This window comes from Lipophrys pholis, assembly GCF_963383615.2.
Source record: "Lipophrys pholis genome assembly, chromosome: 5".
Lineage (NCBI taxonomy): Eukaryota > Metazoa > Chordata > Actinopteri > Blenniiformes > Blenniidae > Lipophrys > Lipophrys pholis.
Window position 1 is genome coordinate 24,473,288 of NC_137628.1, and position 26,293 is coordinate 24,499,580.

The following is a 26,293-nucleotide window of genomic DNA, read 5'->3' on the forward strand; positions in this document are numbered from 1 at the left end:
CACAAAGTGTGGTTGTTTAAAAACTGGACTTTGAAGTATTATTGAAAAGGCATTCAACTTGAGACTTTAATATGCAGAATGCTCGTGAGGAGAAACCTTACCTGCTCGCACAAGTTGAGATCAATCACGCGGATGGGCTTCTTTGTATGGTCATTCTTGTAGTACTCCAACACGTCTGGGTCGCCTGTCAGACGGCCACTGCGCAGAACAAACCACCGCTTCTTCCATGCCTGCAGGGCGAGCACAGAAACGAGGCCAAAGGTTTTTTGTGTGTGTTCTTACAATGACGGCTCCATTCCCAGATGACCACAGGCTGGCCAAAATGCTTTATTTTCTCAGTTTAGCCAATGTGTCCTAGCATAGCTTGTGTCTCTGTGTGCACTCTCCGCCAGCTGCACCGGCCTCGCTGAAGAATGGCGACGGCCAGAGGGAAGAGGCCCGCAACCAGAAATATGTGTCTGGGATAACCAGAACAAAAGCCACATAGTTTGGTCTAGCACCCGGGCCGGAGTGACTGACCAATTCTATAAGGAGAAACAGGCAATTAGCTCTTTTTTTTTTTTCCAAATACAATTTGTTGTCTGCGAGAAAAAGGCACTAAATTGCAGACAAAGAAGTTCAAACACAGATACAACAGATGTGAGTGGGGAGTGGGAGCCAATAAAATCTGACTTTAGTCTGAGCACATAAGAGTTTATGAATGCAATCCTCATAATCAAATAAACTATAATAACAATAACAGAGCACTTACACCTCTGGTTATCCTGCATAATTAACTATATTAGCAATAGATGATTATTGAGGTCATGTTGACATCAGCGTGATCAAACCCCCCCCCCCCTCCGGTGTCGCTTTAATTACATCATTATTATTCACCATCCCTATTCAAACGCACTGCTCCAGACCTTGTTTACATATCAGACACAACTGTCACATCACTGCTTCTTGTTTAAAGGACAAAGGTCACAGGGGATAAGATTTGTCTTCAGGTGTGCGACACAAAGCCGGGATCAGGGCTGTTTTTGGCACTGCAATGACTCCTGCTTTAAGGAAACACATCCAGCAGGAATCACTTGATTATAGACACAAAGGGGCCATGAACTCCGGATTTTGCTGAGTCATGGCAGCTTGGCTGAACATTTATGTTGTTAGTGCTCAAAATAAGATCTCCACAAAACACAAGCATGAGCTGTCTGGGAGGTAAGAGAGAAGTGTGTCATAAGATTTAGGGGATTTGACTGAAAAGTGTTTCGCTTCCTTCTAGCTGCTTATACCACAAACAACCTTCATTAACTAAGAGTTTTTGTGAAACTGGGATCCCTACAACATGTCTGGCGATAGAAAACCAGATTGTAACTGAGTTCTGTTTGAAATGAGAGAGGCAACCACCACCGAGATCAGACAGATCAGAAAGTGCAGCATGTGACAGTGTGTGAGGAATGCAAACTAAAGATGTATTGTTGTTGTTTTGGGGGGTGAGATTCTGACCGTAATAACAATGCTCTGGCCTTGGCTTCTTATTTTTTTTTCTCTTCCATCCTTCAGCTATTTTTTCATCCACAGGGTGTCCTTTGTTTGTGGGCCAAAGCCTCACCCTGAGACAGCATGAAGACCACCAAACCTTTTCCTTCACAAACAAGATGAAGAAAGAGTAAACCTGCTAAGCTCCCGGATCTGAGGCTGCGAGCACAGCACACTCCTTGTTGGAACCACATAGACAAAAACACAACACACACACGGAAAGAATCAGAAGAAGATTCATATCTCGCACTGACATAGTCCACCTGCGAAATACTGCACGGTTCAACACATTGACAAGGGTCTGCCTTACTTAATCTGAAACACATTCACTGCATCCATTTAAAGCTTAAAACATTTTTTTTATCTATATTTTGAGGAAGGCCATCTTGAAGGTTTGATTTACCAGTCAAAGCTAAAATGAAACAGAACAGCGCTGATGTGAATGTGTTGTGGTGTCTGGACAAAGCCAGTGGGTGTGGAGAGGGAACCTCTCTCACTCCTGCATGTGACAAAGCGATCGTGGGTCAAGTTACCCTGTGGGGAACAGAAGGACCAAGAGCTTGGGTTACAGCGAGGCCGGGCCCGCCCAGGGTGAGGGTGTGGACAACTGGGCGAGTCATGCACGTTCAAGGCAAGAGACAGCGCGGGGCTGCGCCAGAAAAAAATGGCTTCACAGTTTTGTTTTTAACATCTCTTAGTTACCTTGAAGACACTTATTGTCAAAACAAAACAATGTCCGTCAATGGTACATGGTCATTGACAATAACAAAAAATTTAAAGAAGAAAATAAACACACAATACGATTTTCAATCCAAATTGCATGGATTAAACTATATGGATAATCCTGTGGATAGTCCAGCATATTCACCAGTGACCTGACCTGAGGTTCATTTTGGTTTGATCAGCAATTTAAGGAGAAAATAGTGGGGGTCTGGACAGCAGCAGCAATTACAAGCACTCTATCTGTCTCTATGGACCGTGATTTTTGGACTTCAGACTCGTGGTGCAATTCTGGCATCGTGACAATGTGAGAAAAGGTTATCTGCTGCTGAATCAATCAACTGGATGAAAGTCATGTCTTCATGGAAATTCAATTGAGACTTGGGCGCTCGTATAACAAATGTGCATTATGAATCATCCAAGTGTTAAAATCGTGATGCTTATCTGAAAGTTTTGCTGAATGAAAACTGAATATGTACAAACTTCCATACACATTTCTGTTACCGCACAATAAAACATACAATTTACTGCACATCGAAAAACCTATGGTGGGAAGACAAACCAACTATCAATCAATTTTATCCAATATGCATCCCCAATCCATCACAGGGCTTAAACAGAGAGACAGACAATCTATCTATACTCAAAAATCACAATTATAGTCCATTTAAAGCCACCAATTAACAAGCAAGCATGTATTTAGAACGTGACCAAAGCCAGACTATCAGGAAAAAAAAACCCGAGCAAGTATCACAGATTTAACTAGAAATGAAAATGCCAGATCAACTTGCTCTGTCGACTTTGTTTTTTTGATGGATATCATTTCCTGTCATAATCAGGATTTAATCCTGGGTCGCCCACATCTGGCATAAGGTATCACAATAGCACATTCAATCAAAAGAGTGAGCATAAGTTTGATAAGCCACATTTTATATTCAGTTATCACATTTGAAGTGAAGACGTTAATTATCCATAATTAAAGAGGAAAGTCTCACAGAATACTACTTAAAAATACTCCCCCCTTCCAAAAGCAGGGGAAGCTTAAGGTTACTGCATAACTGTTTATCATTTATACATTTGTGCAATCATTTTACAAATGAAATAATTCTGTAATTATTCTAACAATAAAAAAAGATGACCAAAAAAAAGATTATTCACAACTGCAAACTTTAAGGACACATTAAGAAAAAGTCACCCTAAAACCTTTTAAAGATGTAAAACCATCACACTATGGGAAAAAAAACCAAAAAAGAGGGTCTCACAAATCATTCAAATCTAGTTTTTAGACAATCTGCACCCCAGTATTTCTGCCACCGCATGCAACGTGCCTACAGACGGTGGTGGCTCAAAGACGGCAAGCTGTGTGATAGCTGGAGCGTCTTCCCTCCATCTGTGGGCTTTCACAGTTTCTCTGATGCACAATTATGCATACTTGTGCTTTTCTACCACCTATTCAGCACTACATGTGAACAAACTGCACACACGTATACAAGGATACACAGAAGAAAACGTGGCCCGTGAGCAACAAGTCAATACAGTCAACGGAAGTGGTGCGCTTCACCAACAAGGGTGTTAGGGTATGTTTATATGCACTAAAAAAAAAGACACCAAAGGAAAGTGGTGGGAATCAGATTGAGGCAGGAAACCGGAGAACCAATTTGCATGTAACCCAGTTATAATGCAGTAGTGGTCTGTAATCAGATTTCTCTACATTTTAATACCAATCCATTTAAGTGTATTAGAGATATAAACATCAGTCTGGAGTGTGCCTTTTCTCATGGTATATTGGCGAGTTTAGACTGAAAAGAATTAGGGGAGATGAGGCATCACACAGCTTTTCAGTGAGAAAAGTGATCTACATCAGAGTGACCACAGACTAACTTTGTTACAGTTGTAATTGAACTGTTCTGTTAGTTAAACCAACTCAACAATCTGTGACTGCAAGGAGGCATCATGATTTGCATCATGTAGAAATTGTGTTTTTGGAATATTTTAACCACCTAAAATGTGCTATGCACTCTCAGTCATGATGGTTACATGCTCTATGATATAATCAGATCCATCCTTTCCCTCCTGCCAGTGTTTGGAGACAGACACTGCAGCTTCAATTGTGTCTAGAATGAATAAAATAGGTCACTTGCTTACATTATCAAGACAGACCCAGCTTCAGAGACAATGATAAGACTCAAACAAAGTTTGCCGTTAGTTCTTATCATATAAAAGCTGAACAGAAAACATCACAAGAGCATTCAAACCACCACACACCACTTTGAACACAACATAACACAAATCCACAGTGGAGGATTTCTGAGCCACACACTGAGTCGTTGTTTGCCATACATACCTCATGTCAGTGCTCATAATCTATATGATGAGGGGACCAGTCCTGCTTTTTGTTTTGTACATTCCATAGTAGTCGTGTTGCATTCAATTGACCAAAATGTGGTCTGAGACGGACTTCAGCGCTCTGTGACTGCAGGACACCCGCATATATATTCAAGTCTTCCTTCATTCACCAACAGATTCTGACCTTTTCAATCACAGAGCCCGCTTCAGCTTGTTGGAGTCCAGTGTTTGCTGCCCCGGGGCTGGGAATGGGACAGCATGGGACGATACCGGACTGGGATGGGGAGGGCTCCTCCAGCATGGCAGCTGTGCCTACCAGCCCTTCTTTATCCATCACCCCCCCTTTGCTTCAAAAGCATGTCCTCTGATAGGATGAAACACAGGAAGTCACCCTCTGTTTGCCCTCCCAGATCTTATAGCCTATGAAGAGGAGGTGGTAGACAGAGGGGACATTGAGGGGCTCGCTAGGATGATGACAGAGGAAGGGGAGGGTGGGATTGTGAAGATGCCAAATGAGTAGAGTCACACTGTCATCAGATGCCTCCTAACGCAACATCACAGGGCTAATGCAAAAGGCAAAAGTGGCGGGAGAGACTTTCATAGAAATAAAGGCCTCCACAATGTTCAATGTCCAGTTGGCAATCCAGACTATTGCCAAGATGTGCCCACCCCTCCTTCATAAAAAATCAAAACATGGGACTATTACAACAATGACACAATTACGATGTAGCCTACTGAAATATTGGAACTAATTGTGGAGGAGTTACGTAAGTTCATAAAGTCTTCCTGTGTCTTAAATGAAACTTAAGAGATCTGTTAAACACCGTACAAACTGCGTTGATGAGCTTGAAAAACTGAAAAAATATGGAAAAATCAAACTACAGTTTAATTGTTCGATTAGATGGCCGGTGACTCATTAAATACAGAGAAACATGTAATTCCAAAGTGAAATGTTGTTGAGTTAACAAGCAGTTTGCACTCAGTTTATCAACTGTAAACACCACAACAGCACCTAAGTGGCTGTCTTTCCAAAAAAACCAAGGAGGGGAAAACCCTACTCCTGACCTCAAACATGAAGCGACAGTCAGCCATCAGCCAAGGAAAAGTCCAGCAAACAACATTTAGCGGACAGCCATTCCTTTCCAGTTGTTGTAGCATCAAGTTATTCTTTGTAGCAAAATGTTGTGAAGCCTGGCATCAATAGATTACTACATCTCTCCACTCTGTTATATTGTTCAGGAAAGCATAAAAAGCTACAGCACTTTCTTATGAGGGCTGGGGAAAGTAATGCTCAGACCTTGCTCACCCAGAAATGCCAAAGTCCATAATAGTGGGAATAAAAAATGACACCGCAGTGCACTGATTAAAGACTTCGCAGGACTTGAACTGACGTCTATGTTTTAGCCTGCAGCAGCTAAAAAGAGGCCGTGTGGCCAAATCAGTCTCCCACTACAAGGGTTTGATCTCGTTTAGAGGTCTAAATGAGTGAATCAAGTTGCCAGTGAGCCACCCTACCGACGCCACTCAACTTCCACCAACTACTATTTCACTGCATTGAGGAAGCTAATTGTGCTTCACGGTTTAAAAGCTTAATGCATCCTAAAAGGTTTTTAAGTGCACTAATTGCAAAGGCACCATCGTCTCAGGCTGTTAAACGGCATACTTATATTCATCCTCCATAACTCCAATGGTAAAGCAGTAGCCGGCCATGTTTTTGTAGGAATTGAGACATGAGGCACAAGCAAACAACACATCTATACACCGTATCGAGGAGGCAACATGTGAAAAGTGACAAAAAACATAACCTTTTAAAAACAAGCCAAATAATGACACGTTCCCTTTTCAAGCTCCCGAGAACAGGTCAAATATCTCAGTGTTGATATTGTTTGTAAATGCGACCGACTTGACGTATGTTTTTCACAATTCCACCCCTACATTACTCACTTTCGCACAGTTTTTTTTTTGATCAGCTGAACTCTTTCCACTTCAAGCACTAAGTGTTAGCATTAGTTTAGCTCTGGATGCACCGTTAACACATAGCAGCATGCGAGTGGCTGAGCCATCTGTCCCATCTGAGTGGGCTGTGGGTAAATGACCTGCACCCCAGCTGCACCACTGACTCATCCTGACTAGGACAAGCTTGTCTGTTTGGTCGTCTGAAAAAAAAAAAAAAAAAAAACAGTGCAAAGGGAAAGAGCAAAAGAGTGACGGGGCTCAGTGCGGGCGCGGGGTGAAGTTGCGGGAGAGAGAAGGTCACGATTATACAGATAATGACTGACAACAGTACGTGCTACTGTTTATTCCACAGCCGTCTTCATATACCGGCTACACAGAAAATACACCTTTTATGGTCAGCGTCAAGCACCTCTCTTGTATTGGTTCACATCTTTCCCCAGCAGGAAATTAAAAATACAGCTGTAACCAGTTTGTTTGATCTGTTGATCTGAGAACTCTTTGTCGCAGTCTCATTTAAAAAAATTAAGTCACAAACAGGTTGGGGAGGGGGGGGGGGGGTTGATCGGGTGCTGTTATCTTTGTGTTCAGTTGGATTAATTCATATGATAGTCTACACATACTGTATTAGCAAACATGCACTACTTTTTATATGAGTCTTATTCACAAAATAAAACCAACTTCTGATTGTGTACCTGCACCACAAGTTCCCTTGATGTCAATATACATAAATGATCTACAAAATGTCTCAAGAACTAAGGATGAGTCAGTGAAAGGTCAAACTGCTATTCCAAACAGAAATACTCCTATTTGTCTCTCCCTTTGCGCTGCCAAATGCTGAAGCTTTTAATTCTTTGGGTCATGAGTGCAAAGATAAAAGAATGGTGGTAAAAGAATTTTAGACGTCGTCCGTGACATTTTCAGCTATTTGGGGTAAATACCTGAATATCAAGTCGGTGCATTTACTGATGCAGAAATGATGACGCAAACGATTTCCATGACACCTCCGTCTGACTCAAGCACAGTAAACAAATGCGCACTTTTGGAGACCGCCGTGGTTCCCTTAGCCTCCTCTACCAGGTCCCAACCACTGTGCTGAACAAAGGCCGTTCTAATAGAGGGGTGTCAAGAGCGTCAGAGATTTTGGCACTCATGGTCACGGTGATGAGGTCTGGAGAAGGAGAAGGAGGGGAGGGACAAAAGCCCCTCTATGCTTAGTGTTGCAACTTGTATAAATCAGTCTTTGTTACTCAGAAATGACTGGGATTCTTGCTAAACAGCTATTTTTACATCTTTGGGCGCAAGGGAGGGCAGTCAACGTACAAGTAAGAGTGCATGGCCTTTTGTCTAAGTGGCGGCTTCTCAGCCAACGTCATCAGCCCCTCCGCCTGCTGGAGAGAGAAGGAACTTCCATTAAACATGTGCATGTCCGGGGTTCCCCGTCTGTCGACGGTGGGTAGTGGTCGGTCAAAGTTCATCTCCCATCAGTCGCTGACGGGTGTTTCTGTTTACATCACAGCTAGAGTAAAGTCGAATTAAATAAATCCAGCGCAAGTTCGATCTGGTGCATCAGTGGGCACTTGACCCCGTAGGGCAACCTCATAACGATCGAAAAGATTGCTGCTTCGTTCTCTTTGGCGCCACCTGTGGCAATGACTTTACTCTCCAGAGATCAAAACACCACGCATGTAGGTACACACAGAGGTAAGCTGGAAAGTAGGGGTGTCCAGCGATGGACCACTGGCCTCAGACATGTCTACTGCAGACAAATAGTGATTTGCTCCAACGTTCTGTATTGGAAAACACCGTGCGAACTATGAACTGCCTATTTGTTGCTGTCCTTTAATTTGTAATCCGACTTAGAATGTGACAATGCCAGCAGATAATTATCTATATTGTATGATGCTGTAATCTTCATGTTAGTGAATTGAAATAGAATAATAAGTTTCTTTGGGTGTTTTTTTTTTGTACCACAACAATTTCCTTTGCCCTTCATCAATATATCACACAGTACAATCACCAGCAGGATGATTCTGTTGAAAATAACCATGCCCTAGAGAGAATACAGAACGATTAAAGGAGAGCACATGTCCAGCAGAAATGAATTTGTACAATATCACTTCTATTTACTTCTTTATGCAACAAAACGTTCCAATAAAGTTGAGCCGTTCTCAGATATAGAAACCTGCTAAAAGTGACTCTTTGAACCTCTTTTGATCTGAATTCAGTCATTGTATGAGGAAAAAGGTAGTAAGGCAGGACTAAGACAGACTCGTGTACATAAAGAGGAGAGAGGCAAGTTTCTGATCTCAGGAGTTCATCACTGGGAGCTGCAAAGGTGGAGTCGGTTTACAAATTCAAACGATCGGCCGAGCCCGTCAACAATCCAACAAAAAAATCCACTGAAATGCTTGATGACAGCCTGCTGTTAATATTGGTTGTTTTTTTTAATTCAACAGTATACAAGCACAGTACACCAAGTTTGGGCTTAATTATGAATTTGTATGAGGTTTTCACTTTTTCTACTTCTTGGAAGGGGTTCTAAAATATCAGTCTCAAAAGAATCTCTAATCTGTAAAATAATTGAGGAATATCATTGACTCTAGAATAGAGAATAGATTTGATATTATTGTCAATTTTCTGTATGTCCTGAACTTACACAGGAACCGAAAAACATGTTTCTCTCTCACTTTGTATCAGCATCCAACCAAGCCAGGAGTATAATGCAGTGTGGATAAAATAAGTAAAATACATATGTATTAAAATAATATACGGAATGTAGAAGTCTTTATGCGCAAAATGACTGAAGCAGAGTATTTATTTGTACAGGTTTGACTTTGCATTGCAGAGACTTTTTGCCGTTATGCACTTCAGACTGGATCTACAGTAAAAGATTAATGATCTTTTCAGACTCTCATTCATAAATGACTTCATTATTGTATATATGGGGACATTGAAAGATATGCAGAATCGAATATAATCAACATTTCTTTTAAAGTAAATTGAACGCATAACTTTGATTCATAATTTCAAAAGCTGCAAATTATCTTCCACCATCCTGCACCGCAGGGACATGAATAGGAAAAGGTTTTTCGTGTCACTTTATGCAACTCAGCACAGCAAACATGTGGCCTCAATAGTAATAATCATCAATAAGACTGTGAATACCCAAAGTACCTGATTAAAGGGTGGTGTCTTAAAAATTTAAAAAAAAAAAAAAGGAAGAAAACCCTAATATTGTTAACAAACTGACCACAACAGACAATTCTTAAGCATGTGTGAGAAATAGTGTGCCTACCTCACAAACTGAACATCCATAATAGCCGTTTGTATTTTGTCTCTTGGAGAATATCTGCTTTTCACAGCGAGTGCGGTGCTGTTTTTGTTGTTGTTTTGCACCTTCTGACTTTATCATGTGCTGCAGAGTGTAAGCGTGTGTATGTGTGGGGGGTGCTGTAGTATGTGACCCCTCCCACTTGACTTCCTGTTTTATGTAATCAGGTTGTGCCAGACCCTCTTAACTGCCACCGTTATATTAGAAAGGGGTGGAACATGGGGGGGGTTAGAAAGTAGTATTTACATTAGCAGAGACATTTATTCTATTGTATTTTGCAGCAATGCTGGTAAAGCATAAGCTCAAAGTAAAAAATTTGTTTCATAATCACATATTTTTCTTTTAAAAAATCCTATTCTGGCCACAGTACATCCAAAGCAACACCACACTTGAATGAGAATCACATTACATGAAGAATGCAAGGCAGTAGTGCGTGATACATCCAGCACCTGTTTCAATTGGTAATCGAACATCTATACATGGCCCACAATCTTACAGAAATGTCATTTCACTTTTCAGTAGAATTCAAAGGCCCCATCCTCTTCCCTGGATCTGAGCCTTTCCCAGTATCCTGTAGAGACTTTATGATTATGTTTCCCATCTGCACTCTCAATAAAAAGAGGTCACAGCATGGACAGCTTCCTCTGCTCGCGTCCTTGACAGAAACCTCTCTCTTGGCACAGCACTGACCCCAAAACACTTCTCCTCGTGCTGCAGACATACCGCGTCAGTGAGTGGAGGTCCTTTTAAGTCGAGAGATAATAAAGAGCAACAAAGTGTGTTCAAATGTAAGAAAAGCTCTGACGGTGCAGTCCGAGGAGAAACTGGCTTCCCTTTTACTTTTTTATGTGAAACGGGGCAAAGGGCATTGGCTGGAGGTCCTCTCTTGCTTCCAGCACATTTCAGCCTGGCTGAACTCTGAAATATAACATTTGGCAAGGCTCTCTGATGTTTAAATGGTCGGAGAGAGGAGGGACTGGCCTCTCTCTCAGGTAATATCGACTGTTTGTATTAGTGTTTTTTTGAATGTGCTGTGAAAGCTCCCAGGCTGCCAATATGGAAGGAGCCCGCTTGGCCACAGTGAGAGCGAGGAGAGTGGCAGAAGTTAATAACAGTATAGCGTTTGATATAACACTCTCTAATTCACAGTTTTGAGCTGCTGTTGGTAATCACTGATTTGCAACTTCACTGTGCTTTTCAGTGTAGTATACAAACAGCCCGTGTAATGAATTTCACCTTTTACACACTTTGAAGACTGCGAGTTTGAGGTAAAGCCGGGCTGTTCACTGTGCTATGCTGTAATAGCTTTTTTCAACCAAGTGACGTCAGTGGATCGCCTTAAAGAAACCAAGCCAAGCATGAAGTACACACAAGTAATTCAAAGTACTCTTTAAAGCCCAGCCAGTGCAGTCGGACCACTTCTGAGAGAGAAGCAGATGGGAAATTCAGACCTGCTTTCACTATATTCTGCAACGAAATATAATTTTATTTCTCTTCAATGAGGCTTTGCTCTATTTGAGTAAAGTGAAGTGAAGAAAAGTTAATGGATTTTTCACCTTTTTAAAGTGCTAAACTGTTATCATGCACCTAAACACACTCTTCAAATTAATGTACACCCTTGGCCGCGGTGCCCTGGTCATGACCAAAGTTGAAACTGGCATTTTTAACACTGGACACAAAAATGTAAACAAATCTCATGTCTGACAGCTGCTATGATGTGTATTCAGTGACATAACATCCACAACAATGCTGTGTGCTGCACTAAATGTAACACAGTGGATCATTTGAGTGGGATTTTTTACCACTTCGGTTAATGATATGCAAAAAAACAGCTGCAGAAATTCCTGTTATGCTCGTCAATTTTAATAAACTCTGAGGGTACGGCATTTCTAAAAAGTCTGTCACATGTTACGTTTGGGCCTCTTACAGTTTTTTGTTCAAGCTGCCTTCAGAGTTCAGTTGGATTTCAAATTAAATGCTCTTAAAGGTTAGTTTATAAATGGACCAAATCCTGCATTTCAAACAAGCTCTGTTCACTGGCTTGCCACCAAAGTTTGTTTTACTGGACCAAGCATGTGATCACACCAGGGACCAATGTGGCCAAAATTTCAAAAATAAGAATACTGATGATATTTCTCTGTGAGAAAATACAAAAAAAAACATAGCAAATCACCAAAGTTGTGAAGGCACATCCACTGTATGATGTTTGGCATTTAGTTTTGAACAGAAACTTAAGCACTGTGTACAAAAAAAAAGAAATAAATCCTTTTCTTTACATTAACAATACTTGCTGAGAACAGAAACAGCAGAGGAAATTAATGGACAAAAACAGAGCAAGAACCAAGCTAAAGATAGGACCACCCAGGCAAACAAACTGAAGCAACCACAACACGAGCTCAGGTTTGCCGGTGTGTGTCCTACTGAACCCTTCCTCGTCCATCTCAGAAACACCCACCACAACCATCGCAACTCCCAACTGGTTGCAAGTTGTCAATTACAATCGGTGTCCACAGCGCTGCTCCCATCTCAGAGCCAACCTCTTCATTTCTCTCCTCTCCAAGAGAAAACAAGAACAAATCTTTGTTAAACTGAAACGTTGCATCGTTCCTTTGTATGCAAGTGCCCCAGCTTCCCACTCAGGTCACAAACACAACAGTGAGAATCTCAAGTCTCAATTCTTCCAGAACAACCAAAGCTCAGATCAAGAATTCCACAGAAAGTACATATCTGCTCTAAATGGACCTAAACCCCAGGATCATAGGTTCACAGTGTGTTCTTAATCATATTTCACAGGCGGTAAAATGTGCTGCATGAGTAATGTTCATTTACCTTTTACAACCCAACACATAATTCAACATAACATGAAATATAATAGTCAAACCCTACCCAATGTAAAATGAGGCAGTGTAAATCTATCAAATTCAATGTGTAATGCGCATTATGTCATATATAATCATACACAGCCCAATGTCACACAACATAATGTAACAGACACTGTGACAGAGTAGACTTCTGCTCTAATAAAAGATTCAATAAATGGATAAAAAAAAAAAAAAAAAAAGCTAAATTATTACAGCCGTCACTTTCACCTTGCATGAGATAAAATTCATTCGTTGTCATGGACGGCCTTGTGTGCTTTTAAAGAAAACACAAAAGGACTTGCAGGAACAGACTGTGTGTTCCACTTGTTATTGTTCACTCTCCCACAACAACTGTGGACCCTGGTTGTTTGTATGTGAGCGATTCCTCAAAAATAACTTTAAAACTTTCTTGACAGTTCATTATGACCCAACCAGATAGCAAGCGGATGGTGTTGTGTGCAGAATACATCAGCACCGGTTCGTTCAGTCACACAGGCTGTAAGGCCAAACAACGTGGCTCTATACGACCCTCTCACACAGTTGGTAATGCTGCTGGGCATGCTATCGAAGTAACATTTGTGCATTCCTTCTTTGCCAGAAATAAACTGGTTCTGACATCTGCTGGGTAATGTAAAGAGAGAGTGTGTGTGTGTGTGTGTGTGTGTGTGTGTGTGTGTGTGTGTGTGTGTGTGTGTGTGTGTGTGTGTGTGTGTGTGTGTGTGTGTGTGTGTGTGTGTGTGTGTGTGTGTGTGTGTGTGTGTGTGTGTGTGTGTGTGTGTGTGTGTGTGTGTGTGTGTGTGTGTGTGTGTGTGTGTGTGTGTGTGTGTGTCCAAATCTACTCACTGAAGTTACTGCTTCAAAGCCAGAGGGTGAACCTTTCCAAATACACAACTTTAGCAGCTGTGTTTATCCAAAGAGCTCCTCCTGTGAGTGCATGACACATCACTCGCAGCCCGTCTTATCACATGAACATCAACAGCATATTGATCCACAAGGAGCTTCTACTGTACCGTCAAAACAGGCCAGTTTGCCTCCATCATCAGCTGAACAATCTGTCATTCCCTGTTTCAATCTACCATCCCAAGGTCGCTCTTGCTTTCATGTGCAGCTGTGAAATTCTCACCCAGCCAGGCGCCATCTGACCCCAGCCCCAACAATCTACAGTAACTGCCCAAGGAACACACACCCGAGCAGCCACACTGCTATCTTTGCGAGCAGTGCTCACAAAGACCGACACTCACATGAAAGCCTGTCGGAAGGACTATCAGGTGTTCTTCATTTTACGGGCTTTCTTGATTTACCACAAAACAAGATAAAGTCCTACTTGGTCTCATGGTTTTGCATTCAAACTAAACGGTGTGCCTGAGAAGTGAAACCACAATCCCTTCACAGCTCTAAAACACTAAAATACACAGAATTCAAAGGGTTGACTTAGTCCACAAAACTGAAAAAAAATAAAAATTAAATAAAATAAAATAAAAAGTTTACAATAGAAAACAAGGCAAAGCTTACCAAAGTTTTCAGCGGCAAGCTTCTCTGAAGCTTTGTGAAGGAGGTTCTCCCAACCCACCGTGTCCCCCTAGTCCTGACAGACCAGGACCACAGTACCGCTGTTACTCCATCAGCTTGTAAAGACAACTGTAAGAAAGCTGTCGCTGTTGCACTAAATCTCCCTTGCAGGGCGGGGACAGAAACACTCAGTCAAATCATCGTTCCATATCATTCATTAAATTGTCCACAGATAGGGAGGATGCAGCAGATGGATTAACGTGCTGAACAAGGAGCAGGAGTCCAGAAGCCCCCTCGGTCTCACTGAACAGCTCCCAGGCTGGCTCCGACTTAAAACAGTACGCACAAGGTAAAGCATTAACTCCAATGGGGCAGGTTTAAACATTAACACAGCCTCACATCATGTATGACTGAGGGAGCACAGAAGCAGTTACCTATAAATGTTGGAAAGTCTTACAGTGCTGGCTGTTTCATCAAAACTCAACCAACTACCTCTTACTGAGGGTTTGTTTTTGTTTTTTTTCAGGAAGCACGGGGCTTTGTGAAACAGGGAAAAAGAGAGAGAGAAAAACACACACAAAGCAAAATAACATCCCTTAGTGGAAGTTTCCACTTTGTTAGCGCTTTTTATCTTCCTGGTCATCTGTTCCCAACACACACACTGAGCAAAAAGATTTCCTGTTTTCTCTCCTTTTGTCACTGTGGTTGTGTTTGGGGGGCTTGCCGGTGCTAACTTTAGAACTTCTACTATAATTGCATTTACCTGCAACAATATGCCTAACAAGGTACCAGAAAACACCGAGTTAACATCAACAAACCATAAAACTAGACAAGGAGGTTTGTTTTACTCTATGGAAGTAAATGACGGGGAAAAGCTCACATCCAGAACTATAAGTGAGGACAGCAGAACTGGAGTTTCACAGTAACTGACTCGAAACATTTTACTCTGACCTTGTACTAAGCATCCGTGAAAAGCAGAAGACTATGTCCTACCATCCTCAACAGTTCTTCCTGGAGTACACCGTTGGACGTACACATAAAGTCACCCGACACACGAGCTGTCACTGCACCAGCTGGCAGTCAGCCTGATCCCATTGGCTATTTCCTTCACATAGGCGCAATTTCCGACCAAAATGGAATCCGTTCTAGCACGGTATGTTATGTCTGTGAACACATGCGTTTAGCAGAGGTGCAGTGCAGGTAAATTGTTTTTGCAGGTTCGTTCATATGGGTTAAAAATAAAAGATCACAGCTTATTTACATTGGGTAATGAAACGATTAATAGTACAATGACACATGAAAGCTGCACTTGATAACCGGATTTACAAACATGAAGGTGGTATCGTTTGTAGAGTAATCCATTCAAAACTCTTCAAACCTTTACCCACCTCAGGTCCTTGACGTGTATAATTTGGTATTTATTTGGTATTGCCCCACACAAAGAGCTCCATATACTGATGTCTGATTTAGCCAATTCCTCCATATTTATCCCGATGAGATCAGCATCACAGTTATGAAAAAATAAAAGTAATGAAGTTAATAAGATGCATTTAGTGCCTCTTTACCTGATTCCGAAGAGTCCAGGCTTAACTAGGATTGAAACTTTAAAGAAGACGACTAGTGAGCAAGCTGCTGACCAGCCACTGTTGTCGAGTGAGTCTGGCCACTTTCCTGCCTTCACTGCGGACTTCCCTCCCCTCCTCTTACTCCATGAAGTCTGCAACACCCTGCTCCAATAACCCCTGACCCACAGGAAGTAGACACAATGGACTGAAAATAACACATCACCTCCCCTGGCAACAACTGCCCACCGCAGCACCACCGCCGCACACCACTGACACACTACAGAACACCTACAATGGGCCAGCCCGCTCGACACAGGTAAGTAGGACCAAAAATAAAATACCAGCCGCCACTCAACACCTTGTGCCCACATGCCGGGATAGCGCGGCATCCCACTTTACATCGGGGCTATTTAGTCACTGCTGCACATACTCAAGTTAGTGAGAGGAGTTTCACCTAATAGCAGACATTCTGGGATATTTTTACATTTGCTTCAGAGCCTCTGAAGTCTTCAGTGAAGCAGTTTCACACTATACAGCAGGCTGTGGGTTGAGCGGTAGACTCATGGTGGTCCCACTGCTTTCTTCAGGACCACTGCCTTATGAAATGGATAACTTCTCCACAGTCAGGCCCAAAAAGCATCTGTGGGTGAGTGTGTGGGTGTCATGTGTATTAGTGTGAGTGAGCGTTTGGGCTATTTGGCTCTCTCGTGCAGTGCACCACAAGAAGGCCACAGAATGCCATATTTATGTATCAAAGTTTTCTGTTCAATTACAATTAGATATTAGAAAGAAAAAAAAAAGAAGCAGGATAACAGGTACCTTGTTAATAGTGTGTTAGTTCACTGCATGTGTGCACCTAACCTAATCTTTATCCATGCAGTGAGCAGCAGCAGTCTAATCCAATCAGTCCAATGAAAATTATTCCAAATCACATTTAGTGGCCAGTGAGAGGGTTCCTCAGACATGATCTAATTAACTGCTCTCTTGCTAGAGTGTGTCCACTCGGAAATGGCTCGAGATGCCGCACACTGATACAAGGAAATGGACTCTGATATGTGCCTCTGCGTGGTGTTTGGGGTTGCATTCAGAAGAGCAGTGCCTGGTTACTCAGCAGAAATAAGGGTGAAGCAAGCCTCAGGAAATCACGCAGTCTTTGTGTCCGTGCAAATACAAAAATATTTCCCTAATAGAAAACTCAAAAGGCAGGAAAAGAGTGAGCGGTGCAGTGCATTTACACACCAGTGTAAAATGATATTTCAATCGGCTACATCATAGTTTAGAACTACGGCACGCCGAGTTGCCACACTCGCCATGTTTGGTGTCCTGTTTTATGGGCTGAGCTCCTGAGCATGCCCAGGCTTGTTTCTGGGCCAACTTAAAGACACACCTCCTCCTTCAGCCAGTCCCCTGAAACTGCTACACACCTCCACTCACTCTGTCACATTCAGATGATACCGCTTCACTTTTAGCTGAGTGTGCGGCGTGAATGCATACCTCAGACATCGTGCGCTGCATGCGCGTTTGCGGGGTTTCCTGAACGCCGATTCACATTTAGCAAAGAATGTGTGGAATCTCTCGTGCACATGGACGGTGAAGGTGGCAGTGCTAGGTTGTTGTTTTTTTCTCCAACTCAATGACTACGCAAATGACCCCAAACACATGTCACCGTTTTCAAAAGAAAAAAAAAACAAACAATCCTTTCCAGCCGTGGGTTTGCTTCCGTGGGTGTGTGCATGCAGGCATGTAGACATGTTCAGAGTGTGTACTCATTCTAAACTCCAAACACCGCTTGTGAACAACTAATCTGAAATATTTTTACTATTTCTACAGCTATCTATCTGTATAGAGGCGAAGAGGGTCCGTCTGAGATATGTTAACATCACAAATTATCGATGAGCCACCGAGATCTGTCACTTTTAAAGTAAACCATTCTGACCGGTACAGTCACTATTTTACTATTTTATCCGCTTGCAAAGTTCTGCCGAAAGGGTTTTATTTTCGCGTGAAAAACATACACTCTCCATGAATATTTAGTCAGAGATGACCTCTCAAAAAAAATTTAAGAGCGATTCTAAACTGTTCATATTATAATGATAAAATGGTCAAAAAAGCTAATACCGAACTGAATTATTCATATTCTCTCAGTCAATAGCAAAAAAAAAAAAAGAATCACAAACAGTAACAGAAGCTGTTGTCTTCAACCCATTCCAACAAATCCACATGTGACAATTGCAGGGTGATTTATTTAAATGATATGAAATCAAGCTCAACCTGATAATATTGATCGACAATGGTCCGAGGGGATTTTGCAGGAAACAACCAGAGAAAGGGACCCTTAATGTGGTGATGTTGTGAATTCTGAGAATAACGGCTCTAAGGAACAAAAAAAGCCAAAACAGCACTGTCATTTTAAAATATCTAAAATGCCAACATATCAGAACACTAAACATTATACTCTACATCCTTTGATTCTCTATAAATCCTACAATTCTACTAAATATTGAGGTAATATGCACACATAGTATATCTGACAATGCCACTGCATAAAATGCAATCAATCAGAACAAGAAATGCAGATGGAAGGAGATCCCTACAGCACATATTAGCCCAACTTTCCTCAAGTATCCTTATGGCTTTCTTATAATTCATAGTATTGCTCCTCCAGCCTTGTAAAATGCACTCACATTGCCTTGTGGTGGCAAGAGCGAAATCCAGGTCACCAATCAATATCTATTACCCCACTGAGTAGGAAACTACATTAAACTTAGGACACAGGGAAATAGAGGTTATACATCCATTATGGTCCAGTGTGAGTGTGTGTATCAATTTTGTAACCACGTGAATGACAGTAAAAAAAAAAAAGAGCTTTCGGTTTCGCAATCAGGATTCTGAAAGCTGTTTTCTTCTTACGAGGTCGCAAGTCAAACCAAAGACCGGCAGGCTGATGATGAAAATGACAAAATTAGTTCCAATGCTTTTATTGATTGGTTTGTCTGCTTATCGCAATAAGAAGTATCCCAGTGTTTCAATTGTTTGATGTTGAAAACTGCAATCCCCCTTCCCTTATACATCAGTGTCACAGTTATCATTATGCTTTCATTTAAGCAGTGGGAGTCATTGCTAAAACCGATTCCCAGACTGAATGTGGTTAATTACCCTTGTTCATACAGTGGCCCATTCAATCTGCATACTCTGAGGACGGTTTGTGAGTGCAGATGGCAGCCTACCCTCGGCCATGAGAACTAAAGCTGTACCCAAGATAAAGACGAGCTCATCTGACTTGGGGATACAAGTTTATCTCATTCCCACAGTAGCGCCTTGTTGTCTTGTTTATTATATCAATTTTCCAGATAAAGCAAAGGTTAAAGTTATGCATGATCTCCTACTGCACAACCTTGGCACTTTTATCCAGTGCATACTTTTCTCCCCTTGTTTGCTCCCTCTCCACTTCTGTTTTCATTCTATCTGCCTTTGCTTCTCTAAACTTAGCCAATCTCAGCTGCAGTGCAGAGTCACATGCACTTGTCAAAGCGTCGTCGTTAGCATTCAACACATTCCTTTGGCATGGCAGACTTGGTTCACATGATCACGCTGTTCCTTGACCGCTGACGAGAGAGGCCCAAACAATTCTCCTTTCAGGCTTTACTGGCATGAGCACAAACATTGCAGTCCAGCCAACTGTGTCTTATCAATTTAGAATAAAAAAAACAAAACATGCAGTGGTTCATATACTTTGGCACATACATCTTTCAGAAAATCCAACGAGCACAATCTTTGATTTTAACTTCTCAGAAACTCTGAAGACATTTCATTTCAACAAGTTCCAAATTCCAACTGCACCCAAGAACAGTTAAGACAACTTGCGATAGTTAAGTCATAATCAGCAACATAGATGCTGGGGCTCCTCGTATCGTCAGACAGAACTGCTCTGTGAATCTCATATGAGCTGTAATTGTGCCACCTACACTTAACATCTGGAAGGCAATCTGCTCATCATAAAAGACACAACTCAGAAAATCCCTTTACAACAAGTTTTAGAAATCTTGATTTTCAGCAGTTTAACATTAAATGGGCAACAACATTTTGATTGTATTAACTTCTGATAGAGTAAAATACAAAATATTACCAACCGCGGATATGGAACACTACTGTGTTCTCCAAGTTGAAATAATTAAAGGGCCATGGTATTCCATAGGTTTCGGATAAAAACCAACGAAAAGCATTTAAAAAAACCAAAAATGAAGCGTGCCACACAAAATCCTGAGAAATGCCAGCAAAGCACACAGGGGGGAGCGGGTCCTCTGGCCTCTCAGCTTCCAATCAGTCCAGAAATGAATCCTCACTGAGAGAGGGGGTCTCTGCTGCATCTATCCGTCTCTCGGTTAGTGTGCACGCACCACGTGTGTATGTGTGTGTGTGTGTACATGGGTGAGAGTTTTAGCCACGTCCTCTGGCTTGAGGCCGGGCCAAAGATATCAGACAGCACCATAGTAACTCTAATGCATTCAGGGATGGTGGCCGAAACAGGGCCGGCGGTTGACAGCAAAAGTGCCTTCCGCTTGCTTATTTTATTTTCAAGGGAAAGCTTACTGTAGCACGCACACACTCACGTGCACACGCACGCAATGTTCGATAGATGGAGATCAGATTCATTTTATTGAAGGTCCGTCTGAGTCACAGTAACCTGGGAAATTACACAGGTCTGGAGCACTATTTCACATCTAGTCTCGAGGATGACACCCCAACATCGCCTTGTCTCGCTTGGCCCTTTTACACACGGGGACAAACATGCACATATATTGGTGCTCAAAGCACCAGAGCATGGGAAGAGAGGGGGAAAAATATCATGACAGCAGTGGGCTATATTAAGGGGCTGCAGACACAGCGGCTAGGGTAAGATCACACAGCACCAAATACCTCAAGTGCCAGTTGTGTGTGTGTGTGTGTGTGTGTGTGTGTGTGTGTGTGTGTGTGTGTGTGTGTGTGTGTGTGTGTGTGTGTGTGTGTGTGTGTGTGTGTGTGTGTGTGTGTGTGTGTGTGTGTGTGTGTGTGTGTGTGTGTGTGTAATGACAGGTGAACCATAAAATGTGAACAGATACTGTCACACGTTTCTACCTTCAAAAGCGACCCTCAGACCTCTTCACTCAAACTGATTGGCGTTTTCTCACACTCATTTCCATCCAATGACTCAAACTGAGTGGGGGGGGGGATTACAATAAGGCCTGACAAAAAAATATATATATAAACACGCAACACATGACCTAGTATAATCCCAATAAACTCTTCATGTCAACGTTTTATTCTTGAGTATAGGAGTAGAAGTTGTGCCATACCAGTAATGGAGACATTTTGGTCAATAAATATAAAAAACAAAAGTTCTGTTTCACATTAGACCACACATCAAAAGAAGTTCTTGCTGAGCGCCTCTGTCACAGGACACAGCTTCTTTTTGTCACGCTTACTTAATCACAAACGCCACATAAACAGATTTTGTTATTCCATTGTTGTTTGTGAACCCTCCAGCAAGGACCAACAGAAAATACTAAATACATTAGAACTGCGAATGCCAAGTTTCAGGGTTGATTTCAAGTTGTTAGCAATCGAAAAAGACTTCACCGACTTTACTACAATCTGTGATTCAACTCAAAAGGAGACATTTATATTCAAAGCAGTCACATTAAAACCAGTTCGTGGCTCAACACACTGGCTATCATGAGATTAAACTCATTTTACTTCTTAAGACAACCAACTGATTGATCAATCAACAGGAAGCTCAAGACGTTTTTAATAACAACACCCTTCTTTCTCCTGTATTGGTCTTGGCGTTCTTCTCTGGACCGATATGATCAGTTTGTTGCCAACTGCTGGTCGGACAGAAAACATTAATGGACACTACTCTTGGACAAAGTGTGATCATTATGAAGGAGGCAACTTATAAGTGTCATACCCCTGTAAGTTTTATTTTTCTTGATCGTGTAGTCTCTCTGCGGAGATTCAGCTAAAGACGCAACAGGATCAGCGTTCCAGACTGTGTTTACAACTGTTGTGTGTTCCCTGGTAAAGGTCCAAGCCGTGAAAGAAAACAATCACCTTCCACTCTGTATCACTTTGCTTTAGCAAAATAAATAAATAAATACGCGACTGATAAAAGCATGCGACTCGTGTTTGTGGTGTTGGACTGTGGAATAGTTGTGATGGCATTAATAGATACTTACTCGGTCATTTCAACATGAAAAACATTTGTTTATATGAAATACATTTTCTAAACAAAATTGTTTTGTATTAACTATTTCTTTCAATTGTACGTAGGAACTTTATAGAAATTCAAAGCTTTTTGCTTCATCCTGTCCCTTCTGGAACAAATATACTGTCAATAAAGACACAAAAAAGGTGTTATTCATTTTAATACGTATTTTTCTTTAGCTGGGTTTTATGAGTGTATGCTTGATTCTGTGTAAGACAAAAATAAAACCCAGAAAACTGCACTCCAGTGACGTAACAGATCTTTTGTAACTTCCATACAACGACATCAGTGGTGAGTGCATCCAGAGTAAAAGTAACACTTAATGCTAAAATGCAGACTCAAAGAGGGTCTGCATCAGTGAAAGGCTTTTAAAGTATACTCTTCTTCAGTGAGTCACCGATCACTTGTGAGTCATAGTGACATCTTTCATGTCTCAGATTATGCATCACTTTGAGATACATAAGATTGTCTGAATGCCAGCAAAAGCAGTTTAACAATCACTTTACTTTATCCTTCATTAGTACAATAATTATCTACTGGGGCTAAATAGACAATGAAATTTTTTTTTATTTTTTTGCATAAATCGTAACTCAGACGCAAAAAGAACAATAAGAATATGAACTCAAGATGAAGGGAGAAAAAGAGAGAGTACAGGACCCCTCCTCCCCTCTTCTCCCGCCATCTGGTAGCCATCAGCGCCTCACACAGGAAGGGGCGGCCATGCCTTGCTGGGGCGCCAGGGAGCGGCTCCTCTTCCCTCTCGGTGCTGGAGGAACAACAATCGGCCAGTGCGTTGCATTGCAAAATAGTGCAGCGCAGTGCGAGTCTGGCCCGTCTTGTGCCGAAGCGAGCGGCCAGCAGCAGAGAGGGACCGGGCCGCTCACACCCCAGCAGACCAGCAGAGAGGAGCACAGAGCAGCCTCACATTCCTGCCGTCTGAGCCTGCCAAGAAGCGCTGGGAACGGAAAGAGAGACAGAGAGAACAGAGAGCTGCACTCACTGGCTGCCTAATGGTGCTGCTTTGAGAAGCACTCACATTTTTTTTTTTTTCTTCATCCCGGCTGCTTTCTTTGTGCTCTCCCTCAACAGTGATGACAAAATTATTGATTGCCGTTCTGGCGTGTTACAGCTTGGACTTCACTGCATACATATGTATAGTCCTTTAACATTGCTACTGCAGAGGTTTCCCTCGCTTGGCAAAAATTCAGGGAATGCACATTATAATAAATTTGGCAGAACTAGTGATAGCTATCCCCCCCCCCCATAACAACACAAACACACCAATCTGATGGGAACAGGAACTCCTGCAGCCCCTTTGTCTGCTTAGTATACACCATGTTTGGCCATCTGCACTCTCCTACATGCCCTGGTCTATGTCCACATCAGACTACAACTACACTCTAGAAATAGACAGCAGCCATATGACATGCACTATTTTTACAGCCTGGTGTCATTAGCTGACAAGTTGAAACTTGACACAATGTAAACCAAGCATGAGAGTTCAGATCTGAGGCAACAACTTTCTTTCAGTTCAATTGTTGCTGCACACCTGAGAACCGTCCTGATTGCATCAAACAACCTGCATAAAGTAGCCTTGCAGAATACTTGCAAGGTTCTGTCATCTGCATTTAATAATAGCTGCACTTGAAACTGGTCGACTTGGCCCAGTGACAAATAGCACAAAAGGATCATTTTACAACTGCAGTGAAACCATTTCCAAAAGGAACACACAGCTCAGTCTGTGTTCCAAGTATCAAACGGTATAAAGCGAGGTTGCCTGAGAACCATGCATCTCTAGTCACTCCACTGGCTGCTCTGTGGACTTGGCACTCACAACAGTAAACAGCTGCAGCAGGCAAAAAAAAAAAAAGACTCGTCTGTTTACAAAATGCTCGGTTTTAGCCTTGACCTCACAATTCAATCAACAGTGTCAAAGCGCCAGAAGGGTTGCAGATTTAATTTAGAGAAGGGTGCAAGAGCATAACGTAAACACACACAACATAGGTTTTAAATTTTTGAATCTGCATCATATACAGTGTATGCTGTGCCACCTGTGGGACAAGCTGTGTCCCAATACAGCGTAGATATTTTATTCTCTTGTGTTGTATTAAAAGACGATTTAGCCGCCTGGAAATGTTTTTAACAGATGAAGCAGCTTCACTAACAATAAAGAAAGCTAATTTCTCTTCTACAAACTAAAAATGTGTGGACTTCAAACCGTGTAGACGTCACTTTTGTGCGTCCATCTCGTTGAAAAGAGCATTCAATGCACCAGAGGGCGCGGTTCTGAAGTAACATACTGGCCAAATACAAAGAAGACAAGTAAAAGTTTTTTTCTACAATACTGATGGTAGACCATGCAACTAATGTTGATTTTGAGAAAGAGGCAAAATCGGAGGCATCATTACAGTCGGTGAGCACTTTAAACATGTCGAGGCGTCACAACGCCGCCATTCGAACACGTCCACCGTTTGTTACTCACTTCTAATCTGGTAATTCTGGTACTGCTAGGTTTTCCAAGAAATGGACAGAAATATGGAAGACTACTGACCAAAGTCTTTGTGTCCATCTGTGTCGAACATCAAGCAAACAATGAGCACAACACACAGATTTGATAAGAATATTCTGCGTATGATTGGCCAATCGTGATGATATGAATCCCCATTCAGTTGCAAAAAACATCAAAAAATATCCCCAAACAAACACCAAAGCTTTTGACAAGGAAGGAGACAAGAGCAGCTATACAACCATCCTTACTTCATTCTGAAACTGGAAACAGCAATTTTCTCATATAAAGCATGATTTACTGTGCTTGGGAAAGGAGAGCCATTTCTCAAGAATCGGCATGAAAGCTTTGAAATGTCAATATCCAGTCCATCATTTGCGGTGAGTGAAAGCGTGTACATGAGAAAACCATCAGACAAATGCCTAAAATTGACAGGCAGTTAGAACTAATATACTTTTGTTGACAAACCGTTTGCATTGCTCCGAGGGCAATGACAGACCTGCAACATCAACACATTAAGATCTATAGTCACTATTTCACAAGCTTGCAAACAGCAGAGCAATTACTGCAATAAAAGACCGAGAGAGACAATCTTAGGGGAAAAAAAGCCTTTGATTTGGTGAGATTAAATCCAGTCTTGAAAACGTCCACATCCAATCCCACATGAAGTACACACTTACAACTGCTAATAACATATACCACAAAAAGCCCCGCACTCTGGTTCAGTTGAGTGTTTTTGTTTTCTTTTCTTCTTTTACTTTGTAAGGCGACGACTTCAGGCTTTCTACACTCTATAAATAACCAGAGGATAATGGAGGCGTACCACAGTCATCTCTACCCCTTTTGTTTTGACAAAAGAAGGATGAAAACACCCATGCGAGACACAAAGGATCTCAATGTCAGAAAAAAAGATGCATGTCACTTCTCAAACACCGGTTACAATACGGCCTGTACGGGTTTTGAAAAGATAAAAATACCAAAGGCTGATTTTTATTTTGGGAAAGCGTAACTGAGGTTCCTAATTTTCCAACCTAATGAGCCCAAAAAAGAGCAAATACAAAGTCAAACCGTGGGGATGAGCTTGTGAAAACATACAGATTAAAAGGAGATTGCATAGTTTTTATGTAAGAAATCAGTAACTGTAAACAATTTTGTATTTATGTGTATTAAATGACAACATTTTCACAATGTACTCAATTTGTTTGCACTACCAGTAAGGGATAATTTTGCAGTTACTGCTGAGATAGAGTTGAGATGAAAACAGGTTGTTTGGGACTGCTGGACTACAATGAGTTTGATACACGTGATGTAAAGGATCATTTACTCACATTGTGCACACTGCTGCTCCTCTCTGTGAACCTGTCTCCATACAGCCAAAGATTTCTGAACTACCAGTTTGACTACAATGAAACTGATCCCCCTATGTATAACACAAGAACCAAAGTCTGTGTGAAAGATACATGTGGGCTGGTAAGGATAACTATTGTAGTAGCCCAAATATTAATATTTAATGGGTTTTTTTGTTGTTGTTTGTAATGGACATTAAATAATTAATGGCATATGCAATCCATTTTCAAGCTGTGGCAGATCACACAACACTAGTCTCGCTGCTCCAAATGGAGGGCTGTGCTGCTGCTGCTGCTGCTGCTGCTGCTGCTGCTGCTGCTGCTGCTGCTGCCGAGGTGGTGTGGACACGCTTCAGTAATTATTCTTTGTTAGCCTAAGATGCTAATG

General features: G+C 41.8%; 1 protein-coding gene across 2 annotated transcripts in view; it reads right to left on the bottom strand.

Annotated features, from left to right (window-relative positions):
* Positions 1 to 26,293, bottom strand: part of gab1 (GRB2-associated binding protein 1) — a 50,946-nt gene that overhangs the window by 17,563 nt on the left and 7,090 nt on the right. For both annotated transcript variants that reach the window (XM_080463967.1, XM_080463966.1), the window contains exon 3: positions 102 to 230. In XM_080463967.1, coding sequence (XP_080320093.1) covers positions 102 to 230 — 129 coding nt within the window. The remainder of the gene's footprint in view (positions 1 to 101; positions 231 to 26,293) is intronic.